The 14,410-nt window shown below is 41.2% G+C and overlaps 1 protein-coding gene across 5 annotated transcripts in view; it reads left to right on the top strand.

Annotated features, from left to right (window-relative positions):
• The window catches only part of CACNA1A (calcium voltage-gated channel subunit alpha1 A), a 469,601-nt gene extending 455,419 nt beyond the window's left edge, over nucleotides 1–14,182 (top strand). For 4 of the 5 annotated variants that reach the window (XM_073587379.1, XM_073587378.1, XM_073587381.1 and 1 more), the window contains 3 exons: nucleotides 5,697–5,895; nucleotides 7,215–7,426; nucleotides 9,633–14,182. In XM_073587379.1, the coding sequence (XP_073443480.1) occupies nucleotides 5,697–5,895; nucleotides 7,215–7,426; nucleotides 9,633–10,160 (939 nt within the window). In that variant the 3' untranslated portion in view covers nucleotides 10,161–14,182. The remainder of the gene's footprint in view (nucleotides 1–5,696; nucleotides 5,896–7,214; nucleotides 7,427–9,632) is intronic. The other variant, XM_073587383.1, reaches the window with a different exon arrangement.
• The last annotated feature ends 228 nt before the right edge of the window (nucleotides 14,183–14,410 follow it).

A 14,410-nucleotide genomic window follows, 5' to 3' on the forward strand; every position in this document is an offset into this window, starting at 1 on the left:
CCACAAAAAGAAGCCCTCACATGACTCTGTCGATAGAAATATAGAAAAATTATGGCTCTCAAAATATGGAGATGCAAAAACTAGCTTTTGCAAAACAAAAGAGGGTCTTTCAGTGTGTGACAGCAGCCAAACATAAAAAAAACATAAATCTGGTTTCGCTGTAATCTCACCGACCCAAAGAATAAAGTCGGCTAATCACTTGTGCCGCACAAGGAACGGCACAAAAAATTAAATAAAACCAATTCTTGACTTGCTGTTGATTTGTTCATTTGGTCTCCCAAAGAGTCAGAGTAAGGCTTGGCTCACATTTATCCTGTGCTCTATGCTGAGCGCATACATCGCTAAATCTTTGAAATATGTGAGTCAGACGGAACTCCAGGCAGAAGATTCCCTATAATGAGGCAGATGAAGGCACTGTGGATGCTGTCTAGCCTATGATCTGACGCTGTCTGTCTTTTTAGGCGTGCATAAAAACACGGTCCTCTACAGTTTTGTGCACTTCTGATAAGGACAATGCTGAATAGATGCCGGATGGAGTCCAGAGTAACTCTGCTGCCTCACTATAGTGAATAGATCCCTCAGGGGTTTCATCGGAATCACGTTACTGTGAGAGATTTAGATGGAAACCCCAAAGTGCTCAGCATAGCCCACAGGATAAATGTGATCCCACATGTCATCTAAAATGTTCCCAATAAAAGCTTCAACTCAATGTACAAAAAAGCAATTCCCCACTCAGGTGTGTCATCTGTTGTTACTGGTAGCACAAAGGCTCTTGAAAAGCGCTGTGGCTCCTCGCCCCCCCAAAAGAAATCCAGTGTTCCCAAATCCAAATATCCCCTCCCTTCTGAGCCCCAGTGTGCCTAAACCACATTTAGCGTCCACGTTTGGCATTTCTGTAGCGATGACAGCCCTCCTAATTAACAGGTGCATGTCTCCAGAAGCATGAGCTGGACACCACAGTGTACTGGGCACTACAACGTACTGGAGACAAATTTTGGTGCCATTTTTACTCATTTCCCCATGCGAAAATGTAAAATCTGGGGCTAAAACAAACTTTTTGTGGTAATTATTCTGTGACACACGTGTGGTGTCAATATGATCACTGCACCCTTAAATGAATTCATTCAGAGGTGTAGTTTGTGAAATGGGATCAGTTATGGGTGGTTCTGCTGTTCTGGCACTTCAGGGGCTCTGCCAAAGTGACCTCCAATATGGCGCTCCTTCCCTTCTGAGCTTTGCACTGTTCCTCAAAAGTAGTTTTTGACCACATAATGGGTATCTGTGTACTCAGGAGAAATCACACAATAAATTGTATGGTGCAATTTCTCATCTTACTCTTTTGAAAATAAAAAAATTGGGGCTAAAAGAACATTTTTGTGGGAAAAATTTGATTTTTAATATCACAGCTCTACGTTATAAGCTTCTGTGAAGCACCTGGGGGTCCAAGGTGCTCACCATATATCTAGATAAATTCCTTGAGAGGTCTAGCTTTCAAAATTGGGTAACTTGTGGGGGAATTCTACTGTTTAGTCACATCAGGGGCTTTCCAAACGTGACATGGCATCTGCTAATGACTGCAGCAAATTTTGCGTTCAAAAAGTAGAATAGCGCGCCTTCCCTTCCGAGCTCTACCGTGCGCCTAAATAGTAGTTTCCCCCCACATATTGGGTATTGGCGTATTCAGGAGAAATTACACAATTTTGGGGGTCCATTTTCTTCTGTTACACTTGTGAAAATAAAAAAAATTGGTTCTAATGTAACATTTCTGTGAAAAAAAGTTAAATGTTCATTTTTTCCTTCCACATTGCTTCAGTCCCTGTGAAGCACCTGAAGGGTTAATAAACTGCTTGAATGTGGTTTTGAGCACCTTGACGGGTGTAGTTTTTAGAATAGTGTCAATTTGGGGTATTTTCTGTCATATAGACCTTTCAGTCACTTCAAATGTGATGCGGTCCCTAAAACGATGGAGTTGTAAATTTTGTTGAAAAAATAAGAAATTGCTTATCAAATTTTAATCCTTCTAGCAAAAAAAATGATATGTCTAAAATTGTACTGATTTAAAGTAGACATGTGGGAAGTGTTATTTATTACGGTAACTATTTTGTGTGAAATAAAGTTTCTGACGTAATGGGATAAAAATTTAAAGTTTGAAAATTGCTAAATTTTCCTCAAATTTCTGATCTTTTCACGACTAAACGCAAGTCATATCAAATAAATTTTAACAAAATTTTACTTAAAAATGTTGAAATTAATAATGTTGAAATTACTTTTGACAAATGAATTTTCCACTATTTACTCATGTTCATAGGATACAGTATTCCATTGAAAATTATCCAGTATTAAACAAAAGCAATTAACTTGACGTGTACAGAGCATAACTCCTTTCACTAGCTGCCGGTCCTGCTGAATCTGCCAGAGATCCAACAGATCACCCTATCTGGCTGTGTTGGCACTCTCTGCGCTTCCCGTCCCTTCTTTCAAAATTAGCCACTTTCAACAAAATGATGTACAAGTATGTGTGAGAAATCACATGGTCACATTTGAACATGCAATTACCTCAAAAGCTTAGTGGTGACTGACAAAAGGCAGGGGCATACCATCCATAGCGGCAGACCACATGACTGCTATGAGGAACTCCCTCTACTGTCACAATTTCAGTGGATTCTACATCCTCAGGACGTGGAAACCTTTGGATAAAATGGTGTGTTGGAGTCTGCAACTGTTTGGGATGTGGGGGGCATCATACTGAGAGTTGGGCTGTGGGGCATCATACTGAGTGAGGGTTGGGCTGTGGGGCATCATACTGAGTGAGGGTTGGGCTGTGGGGCATCATACTGAGTGAGGGTTGGGCTGTGGGGCATCATACGGAGTGAGGGTTGGGCTGTGGGGCATCATACTGAGTGAGGGTTGGGCTGTGGGGCATCATACTGAGTGAGGGTTGGGCTGTGGGGCATCATACTGAGTGAGGGTTGGGCTGTGGGGCATCATACGGAGTGAGGGTTGGGCTGTGGGGCATCATACTGAGTGAGGGTTGGGCTGTGGGGCATCATACTGAGTGAGGGTTGGGCTGTGGGGCATCATACTGAGTGAGGGTTGGGCTGTGGGGCATCATACTGAGCGTGAAGCTCTTGGAGGCACTGAATATGTAATGGGGCTTAGGGGAGCATCATATGATGTAGAGGACTGTGTCAGTCATCATCCTGAGTGGGAGACTGTGGGGGCCATCATAGTGAGTGGGGACTATCATACTAATTGAAGAGATAATGGATACATTATACTGTGTGAAGGGCTGTGGAGGCAATCATACTACATGGGTAACTGTAGAGCCCATCATACTGATTGAGCAAATGTGGGGGTCATCATATTCAGGGACTTTGCAGGCCATGATATTGAGTGGAAGCCATCATCCTGGATAGGGGCCATTATACTGATTGTGAGCCATAATACTGTGCTTGAAGAAACCTTGGTCACATCATATTATGGGGGGCACTTTAAGGGATTACTGTATACTGTACAGGGGACACTGTGAAGGTGTTATGCTTCTGTTCGAGGCACTGTGGGATCATTATAGTGTATGTGTGTAGAGGGCTATGTAATGAAATGGTAGGTATTGTGGGGTTATCGTACTGTTATGTGTGAGTGGGGGCACTTTTTTTTGGAGAATCATACTTTATAATGGCCATGAAAGAAGTATAGTGGGTGAAAACACTGAGGGGCTTTGATTGGGGCATAATTACTGTGTGTGTATGTGCCACAATATATGTCCTACTCCCAGTCTATAAAATTGGGAGGTATGATGCCTCCTAATTTGCCGAATATTTTTTTGGGAGATGGGAGAGGGCCATATTAGAACTTTTGCCATGGAGCCCCCCGTGATTTATATGATTTATATGAATGCCATTGACAGGAGGTTTGCCGTCATAATAAAAAAAAATGCTGATAATGGCAGTTTAACCCCTTATTAACAAGACTTCATATGGCTACATAAATATTAAATAAAAAAACTTCTGGTTCTTGGAATTCAGCAAAATAGAAACTGTACATATTTCGTACTTCTGTAATCATACTGTACTGACTCATAGCAAGGGGGTAACATTTATATATGCAACATGATGAATGAAGCATCTTTAAAGCATAGTTAATCAATAAGTGATATGTACCTCAAAATAATGTTATTAAAAAAAATATAAACTAACCACTACACAGCTACTTGCAGAAATATTATGTTTGTCTGAATGAGGCAAAGGAAAAATGAAAAAAAAAAATAAAAATAGAATAGAATTGCATAGGGGATGAGAAAATCACACATTCGTCAGCATCCATGCCTGCAAATAAAGATAGAGGAGATCCAACAAGGAGAAAGTGTTGCAGGAATTTGCTCCTGGATGAATAGACCTTAACTCCAAGATTTCCACATGAGAAGTCTGAAACTGGAAGCACGAAGCAAACTTAATATCAGTGGTTTAACCATGAATAACAGAATTGTAGACGTAACCCCTTCATGACCGATGACGTATAGGTGTGTCATTGGTCGTGTCCCTGCTGTTGATGCAGGCTCCTGTGCTGAGCCCGCAGTTGCATGGCTCAGCTGGTATCAGTGAGGTTATAAATGGTTGTCTGAAGAATATTCTTCCGTGCTCAATGCACTGGGGCAAATCACCAAGATTCACTGCTGTCAGCTCCTGTGTAATCACCAACCAATGACGTCCCAGATGTTCTCGATGGGAGACCAGTCTGGAGACGCTGCAGCCATGGGAGAGCAGGTTTAGGCCACACAGGCTGCCCATAGTACAAGGAGTTTTCTTCCTACCCTTCTTCCGAGAGCCATAAAAATTTTTTATATTTCATAGCCATAAGTAGGCTTTCTTTTGTGCGGGACTAGTTGTAGTTTTGAATTATATTATTTATTTCACTATACAATGTCCTGGAAAATGTGAAAAAAATTCCAAGCACAGAGAAATTGAGGCGAAAAAATCTGTAATTGTTTTTGGTGTCTTATTCATTGTGTGGCAAAAACAATACGACAATGTGATTCTCCAATTCAGTGACTGTGATATCAGACATGGATTTATTTTTTTTAAATGGTGAAAAAAATTCAGAAATTAAAAAAAAACACAAAAACAACTTCTGGTTTTTTTTTTACTTTATTTTGTAGTCCCCTTACAGATTCTTATTCTATGTACTGCTATGCGATAGCCAATTTGGAGGTTTTAAAATTCTCAGACTGCATTAGTTTCCTCTGTTTGGCAGATGAAACAATTGGGTTTTCTATTGCACTGGATCCCTAAGGGTTCAATGTTCTCACCATACAGTAAAATAAGCCCGTACACTACACATGCCATATGCACACGTACATCACCGGTATTACAAGCAATACAGTGGTCCTTTAGGTTACAATGGCCTTAGAATGTAATATTGTCTTTCCAGAGAAATTTTAATAATAAACATTCTGAGTATGCTTGTTTTCCAGAAACAGTGCCAATATTCTCCATGCTACATTAGCTGTGCAAGAGTGGTGCTGTTGCTGGAAATAAAATAAAAGGGAGGCGGGACCCTTTTTTTTGTAATCCATGATAAATGTATAATATGTACTCAACGTGGAGAATTTTTCCAGTTTTTCCTTGGTTTGATCATACTTGTCTGCTTTTGGTCGAGTACGACTGTACGCTTACCATGTTGTTATCCGTAATTTGCAGACTATAACAGATGGAAGCCCAATGAAACGTTCCACTTCCATGCTTGGTCATTCTCGATCCAAAGGTATCCGACTAAATGAATATTCATTGGAGCGAGTCACCCCTGATGAAGGCCCCCGCCATGGACACCAGCGCAGAAGAGAGCGCGGACATCGGGTGTCTGAACGCTCGTTAACTCGCTATGTAGACATGGAATCGGGTTGGTGAATCTTTTTTTACTCCTCTTCTTGTGCTTTATTATCTGTTTTGTTTTTCTGTTTTATTTGTACATAATCTAGGGAATTCATTAGCTTATCTAGTATCCGAACCAGCCAAGGTGCAACATATTAGGTGGCTATACATGATGACATTTCTAAACAGGAGAAGATAAGCCAATGCTGGGAAAAACAGGGACAGACTACTTGCCCTATAATGTTAGATGAATTTTGTAGGAGAAATTCCCTAGAAAATGTTGTAGGCGTCAGACGACGTCTCTAAGGACAATTATATTGTAGCTTGTTACTGCACACGCTGCCGTCTTGGGGCATGTATAACGAGCAGAGTTTAAAAAGTTGTCAGAACAAATCAGAGTCACTATATTCACAGATGTATATAGGCCGCGGGTGTAGCTGTAGTTGTTTTTGATCCCTTCCCATCAATCACATAAGGGGTATGGACACCATGGTGCAGTGATTATATTTTTCCTTGTATTGTATCTTTCTAAAAAAATCTTTAGAATATTGTTGTTTTGTTGTTGTAGACACTGTGTAACTTCACGTAACGGGCTGTCCTGATAGCTTCTGACATAGATATACGTAGATAGCCTAGAGAAAAAAATAGCACAACAGGGTCTTATCACATAATCCTTCAGTATTAAGAGGAGCACATTATGCTAACCTGATCCATAGAATGTGCGTTTTAGAATGGTATGATATTCAGCTGCTGCGGATCCACGGGCAGTCAAACCACTTGGAGTAGAAATCAGGAAGGATTTGTGGAGTTGTTTGCGCTTCTGATTATTGACAAAGCCAATTTCAGAAAATGAATAACAAATATGGTTTTATTCTACACGTTTTGAAGTATAATACACTTTTTCCTCAGGAAAAACTATTTGATGAAATTGGCGTCTTCAATAATCAGCAACGTGAACAAGTCCACAAATCCTTACTGGTTTCTGACATAGATATGACCGTTTCCGGATGTGTTGGCTTTCCAATTCGCACTTTATATTGTTAGAGATAGCAGCAAGGAATGGGGAATGAAGTTGTGCATGGCAGAGCAAGAGTGCAGAGAGGAGGAAAGCATGCAAGTGTTCAGGGAGGGCAGATGATGCGGGATGTAGTGAATCCAAGCACAGTCAGTGGAAAATCACACACATGCTGCATTACGGAGGAGAGATAATACAGGCTGTGTATTAGTAAAGAGAGAAAGAAAGCACCCACTGTAGACTCTAGAGGGTGAATAAATAGTTTCTCTTTTTTTTTTTTTCAGAGATCTGTAAATATAACCTAATTTCTCTTTACCTGATACTACCTGTAGGTCTCGGTACAGAGCTCAGCACTACGACCCAGTCATGTGACCTGCCTTCAGAAGAACGAGGACGAACCCGAGACAGAAAGCATCACCACCACCATCACCATCATCACCACCACCACCATCATCACTCTGGATCTGATAGAGAACGTCTAGAATATGGAAGACCAAGTTCTCGTTCACCAAGTATGGGTCGAGACTATGCTCCACACAGACAGGTGGGTTCTTCTTTCAATGATATTTATACAAAGGGGAAAGACAGAGTGGGTCAGCTGAACTGGAAAGGGAGGGAGAGCAGCGCAGTATGAAAAACACACGCTATGGGGCAGACGATAACATGGCTTGTTCTCTATAGGGTAATAAAATCCTAACAGGTTCCAGATTAGAAGTATATCCTATGGAAAAAGGTTCTCTAGAAAGTATTGACATATACATTTATGCATATTAATAGTAGCTTGTATTTATAGTCAACATTCTTAAATATACTGTCCTCGTATCCTAAGGTTTGTTACCTAAAGAGAACCTGTCACTAGAGTTTTGCTATCTAATCTGAGAACAGCATGATGTAGGAGCAGAGACCCTGATTTCAGCGATGTGTCTCTTACTAGGCTGCTTAGTGTATTTTTTATAAAATCACTGCAGGAGACTATCACTAGTGGACTAGTTGGCCTGCAGCCAGGTAATCCAGCCACGCCCCCATCGATTGGCAGCTTTCTGCCTATGCACAGTGTACACAGAAAGCTGCCAATCAGGGATGTGGGTGGGGTTACACAGAGGTCAGCATTCAAAGAACTGCTAAATCTGCAGCAGATCAAAACTGCACATCCAGTAAAGTAAGTGACACATTACTGGAATCAGGGTCTCTTATCCTACATTATGCTGCTTTCAGATGGGTATCAAAAACTTGCTGACAGATACCCTTCAAGAATTACAATATCTTGTGCATTAAAGGGAATATGTTAGCAGGTTTTTGCTATGTAATCTGAGAGAATAATGATATAGGGGCAGAGCCTGCTTCCAGAGATATGTTACTTACTAGGCTGTGTTTGCTTTAGTGTCAATAAAATCAGTGATTTATCAGCAGACGATTATCACTACACAACTAAGTGTCTCAGGCCTTCTAGTCAACTGCTCTATGTATCCTGTAGACCAGCAAGTTACATATTGTACATATTGCTGGAATCAGGGTCTCAGCCCCTACATCATACTTCTCTCAGATTACATAGCAAAAAAAACTGCTGATAGAATCCATTTAAAGAGTATCTGTCACCCATATGCTTTTTTTTTTCTTATTTTTACACAAAACATAAAAAAACCTAAATACATGCTGTATCCTATGGAGGTTAATGTTTTCGTATCACTTAGAATAATGTGCTGCAAAGTAGCATTTCCTTCCCAAAAAACTGCTTCAAAGCGACACTTTCTCCTATGGGAACATAAAGGTGACAGATGCTCTTTTACAGAGCAGAGGAGGAGTGAATGGAGATGTTAGTTGTCACAATATTCTCTATAAATCACCTCTCCCCTCTATCCTTTCTCCATCCTCACTTTCTAAACTCCTTGCATTTGTGATATTTATTCTGTGGCTGGAGGGGCTCTACTATGATACCTCCTCCCGTTCATCTCTACCCCTTTCCAAATGTTCCCTTTCTTTGCCTGCTTGCCCTTTTCCTCCCCTTGCTGGGGTATCCGCTTCCCATACTGTCACATTTTTCTTGCTGCTCATGTATTTTTAAAGGGAATGCAGTTGGTTGTGGGGTATGCGGTGAGAAGTGGTGAAGGTGGAGAAGGTCTGGTAGTAGTGGGCTTTATCTGTCTTTTAGTTGCCTACTCTCACTTTGGTTGGATCTTCTGTCTCTTTACCCCTTGCTTGTTTTGCTCAATCTGCTTGTTGCGGCACAAAAACTTACAGAAAATCCATCTTTTTTCCACTTTTTCTGTTATTTTTTTTTATTTCCTTGTTGCTGTGGCACCCTTTCCCCGTCCCCTCTGAACCCTGTCATAAACCTTCTGTGTACATGTGAGGGCACTTCTCTCCTCTTCTCTTGCTGATTTCTTAACTCACCCCCGTATGTGTTAATTGTGTCCTGTGTCTGTCTTCCATCCTTGAACTCTCGTGTCCGTATTGTTTTTATTTCATTCATCTCATCTGTTTTACTTGTGTATCTCTTTTTGTGACCCCGGATTTCCCCCTTCCTTTGATGTGTTTCTTCACTTTATGTGAATGTCATCGATATACCTCCGAAATCACAACTCATGTTTTTGGTTCTCCATCAACCTCCTCTTCTTTTTTTTTTTTTACACATCACCCTTTTTTTTTTCTTTCTCCAACCTCTTGTGTCTTGTATCCGTCCCACCTGGTGTGTCTCCTTTTCGTGTTTTCTCTTGCTCTTGAATTCCCATTTTGTTTGGATTTTTGTGTAGGGCAGTAGTTCAGTGGATGGCAGCCCCGTGCCCTCAACCTCTGGGGCCAGCACACCCCGCAGAGGAAGGCGACAGCTGCCCCAGCTTCCCCCAACCCCCAGGCCACGCATTACCTACTCCCCTGTGGTTCGCCGGCCTGCCAGCATCTGCCCTTCCCAGCAACAGCAGCAACTGTCCCCTTGCAGAGTGACTCCCCCAAGAAGATATCCTCCGAATGACAGCCACGTGGGCAGCAACGAAAGGCAAGCTACTCATAATGAATCTCCCAGATCACATCGTCACACCAGGGGACACTGCTCTGATGCCCCTCGTGCTGGATGCAGGCACAGTGGTCCTTACCGGGATTCCTCCTATGAGGGACCTCACCCCTGTGACCAGCGCACCTCCAGGACTGCTGACCCCGGGGGGGCACTCCCCCTATCGCCACATGGGCGCAGGCTGCCCAACGGCTACTCCCATGGGACCCCGCGACCCACTAAATCTCGTCACGAACGTTACAGTGAGAGTGAGGAGGACGACTGGTGCTAAAAAAATATATATATATAAATATATATAAACACATTTATATTTATATATATAAATCAAATTAATAAACAATGAACTTCATTCTAGCAGGGAAATCAAAGACACATCTGCAAAAAGGAATAAGACGGGGAGGAAAATATGTTGCCCAAAAACATTCGAAAGATGCCACCAAAAAGAAAATCCTCCTTTTATTCCTTTCCACATTTTTGGTAAAAGGAAGGACGCCCTTGCAGCATGTTTTTTATAACTACAAAAATTTCGAGAGGGCATCTGTATTTTCAAAGCGAGTAGATGACACTCAGGAGGATAAAGCAACAAGTTTACCACCAAATCCCCCCTCCCTGCTCTCTGAGCTACCCAATATCACTTTTCAGAAACATTTCCATTGGTCAAATCTTCCCAGAAGACAAGGAAAAAAACAAAAAATAAAACAAACAAAAAAACGCAAAACTGGCGTAAAAAATTTCTAAAGAAAAAAAAAAGCTGCAGAGAACTTTTGGAAAATGTACAAAATGTTATTTTATTTTATTTTTTTCTCAATTTGTATCGATGAGTTTTATCATCCAGAGGATTGGATATATATGTGTGCCGGTTTATGTCTTGGAAAGAGCACGCAGATGCACACACACAAGAGTGTTTAGAGCTCATATTTGTTCATATTGCCTGCGGAAATGAGAATATTAACATAAAAAAAAAAAATCCAACAGCAAAAAAAAAAAGACAAAAAAAAAAAGTTGGAGAAAAAAAATACAAAAAAAAAAAAGCAGCATTTGATTCAACATCTGATTTTTTGCTTGAAAGTCCCAAAAATGAGACATAAAAAAAACACAAAAAAAACAAAATTGCGTTGCTAATATTTTAAAATGCTTTTTTTTCCGACTTTGTTTGAAAAATGTTAGATGCGGAGTGTGGCGGATGCATGAATATTATAAATGGCAAAAAAAAAAAAGTTAAATATAAATATATATATACACATTGAATTTATGATGACAGATGAAAACTGGAATCTCTATCCAAGTGGCGAGCTGAGAATTATGTATTTCGGGGGGGAGGGGAAAACGTGCTTGAAAATGGTCTATCTTATATTCGTAAAAGTTCCTGTTTTATTTGATAAAGTGACACTATTTTAAAATGAAGTCTGAGTATAAAGCTAATATCAATCTGGCCTCCTACAGAGTTCTATCAGAGCAAGTGATATACCCAATACCCTTACCTGCTAGTGAGGCGCTTATCGCAAAAGATATACCGGAGGAGGAAGCCTCTGTGGGCCCCTTTATTCCTGGCAATGTAAACCTTAGAGGGCTTTCATTCTCCACAGGTACTGCAACATTATCCAACTAAGAAATGAAATGTTGCGGTGTCTCAATAAGGTACAAACATAGAAGAGAGGGTCACCCTTGCAAGTTGTGAAAGAAGCCTCTAAAATGAATGTTGTTCGTTTTTTTTTTTTCTTAACATTAATAGGTGCCACATTTTGTGCTGATCTTTTCAGATTTTCATCCACTGCATAGACATGTAGTTGCATGATTTAATTCTGGCTGCCTGCTGTCACCACTAGAGGGAGCCTTGGAGCTGGCTGCATACTTTGTATACACTTTACTCAATGATAAAGCAGTGCGCAGTGAACTCCTAGCGGTGGACACAAGGCCGTGTCTGTGCAGGGGATTATAAGCGCCGACCCCTACAAAAGTATGTTAAGAAATGAATCAGAAGGGAATATTGGATTGAACAACATGGTGTAAGTGTCCTATTGTCACCCTTAGGGCTCATGCAGACATCCATGAAAGTCAGTCCGAGTATGGCATGGACAGTCTGCGGATCTCCGTGGACAGTCCGTGCTTGAACCAAGTATCATGGAAGCCGTATGAGCCCTTTGTTATCAGTTATGTGCCACCAGTCAAAATATAAGGAGTATGTTTACTTATATTTTTGTAAAAAAAAGATATATATATATATATACATATATATATATATATATATATACAGTGCAAAAGGTCTGCATTGCCTTTTGTAATGCAAAGGGTATTAGGGTGTGTGCACACGCTGCGGATTCTGCTGCGGATCTGCAGCGGTTTTGGCTCTGCGGGTCCGCAGCAGATTCTGCTGTGTTGTACAGTACCTTTATTTCCTATGGGAAACAAAAACGCTGTGCACATGCTGCGGATTTTTCCACGCGGTTTTGCTGCGGGTTACAATCCGCAGCATGTCAATTCTTTGTGCGGTTTCCGCTGCGGTTTCACACCTTATCATTATGAGGTGTAAAACCGCAGGCTAATCCGCAGGCTAAACCTGCGGATTTTCCAACAAAATCCGCACACCCTAAAAACTACGTGTGCACTAACCCTTAAACTGACAACAACTGCTTCAATACAATCTTACAATTTTCTAGCACTTGAAATGTCTCTCATGGTTTTGTTATCAGCGCTATAATTTGTAATAATCCAGCATAAGGCTATGTTCACACCTTGCGTTTTTGCTGCATTTTATTTCTGCAGACAAAACCCTGTTCTCCTAGAAGAAACTGCTTACAACAAGCTCGTTTTACCTGGGTTTTGCTGTGGTTTTTTTTGGCTATTTTTATTGTCCCTTGTGCATGTTAATAAAATTTAGTCCCTCTCCTCTGCCAAAAAAGATGCAACTTCCTTAGGATTTTGCAGAAAAACCCGATCCCTGCGTCTTTTGCACTCACTCGTTGCTTTCTATGAGTGTAAAAACGCTGCAAAAACGCTGAAAGAAGTGACATGCTGAAAAAACGCAGAACTTTTCCAATTCAGTCAGGGAAAAAAACCCAATGTGTGTGTGTGCATGAGATTTCTGAAACCTCACAGCTTTTACTGGTGCTGTAAAACGCAGCTTAAAATTTGTATTAAAAAAAACGCATCAAAAACGCAATGTGTGAAAGTAGCCTTACAAAGACTGGAGCGTAGAAAGGTTCAATAACAGCTCATGGTTTTATGTGTCTGCTTCTCGGATAACGTCACAGCCCGGGTGTTATTAAACTGAACAGTTGCTTGTTTTGTAGCCATTCTGACATAGGTATGTCATCTTTTTTAATACATCAGCAGTGAATCAAATTTCCAAAACCAAAACCTGCTTTCTATGTTAATGATGGCAACATGTCCATACATATCAGATGCTTTACAGTTGCTCCGTATTGGATCGGATTATTTTTTTACGCACCCATAGACTTGAAAAGTCTCATTGGAAATACGATAGAAAACAGCGCATGCTGCAATTTTTTTCCAGTGGACATTTGGTCAGTAAAAAAAAAATCCATCTGACCGACCCAATTGAATAACATTGGCCCAAGTGCTGCCTGTATGACAACACTCAGAGCTTGATAATACGGTTGTGTGAACGTATTATTATTATTTATTTATATAGCACCATTGATTCCATGGTGCTGTACATGAGAAGTGGTTACATACAAATTACAGATATCACTTACAGTAAACAAACTTACAATGGCAGACTGATACAGAGGGGAGAGAGGACCCTGCCCTTTCGGGCTTACATGCTACAGGATGGTGGGGAAGGAGACAGTAGGTTGGTGGGTTGCAGCAGTTCCGGTGTTGGTTGAGGTGATATCACCGGTAGTGGTGAGAGAGAAGGAGGTAGCGGGGTCATTGCAGCCTTATAATAATCATCCCAGATTTAACCAATTACTGTTTTTACCCAGGAATTAATTAATGGACTCGGGTTGCTAGATCATTATTATTTAGGACATTAGATTTCTTGTGAAATTGTCCAGATTGGAGTTCAGTTATGTACAGTCTTTCCTTCACCCACATCCAAATATTTAGTTCCCTGCTAGTGATGAGCGAGTGTGCTCGGATAAGGTGTTATCGGAGAATGCTCAAGCGCTAATAGAGTATCTTTGGTGTGCTTGAATACTATATTCGAGTCCCCGCGGCTGCCTGTCTCACGACTTCGACAGCTGCAGCACATGCGGGGATTGTCTGTTTGTTAGGCAATCCCTGCTTGTGTTGCTGCTGTCAAACAGCCATGAGACATGTAGCAGCGGGGACTCAAACATATTATTTGAGCATTCCGAAGACACTCTGTTAGCACATGAGCATGCTCGGATAACACCTTATCCGGGCACGCTCGCTCATCACTATTCCCTGCCCTAGCCCCTTATCTAACCCCCTTCCTGAGGGAGAGTACCTTTTTGCTCCTTGGGTGTTCTCATACAAAGGCTCTTGCCCCACCAGACACCCCTGGGTGTTTCTCCACCTCTGCCCCACCAGACA

This window comes from Dendrobates tinctorius, unplaced genomic scaffold (assembly GCF_039654945.1).
Source record: "Dendrobates tinctorius isolate UK_male_01 unplaced genomic scaffold, ASM3965494v1 ptg000099l, whole genome shotgun sequence".
Classification (NCBI taxonomy): domain Eukaryota; kingdom Metazoa; phylum Chordata; class Amphibia; order Anura; family Dendrobatidae; genus Dendrobates; species Dendrobates tinctorius.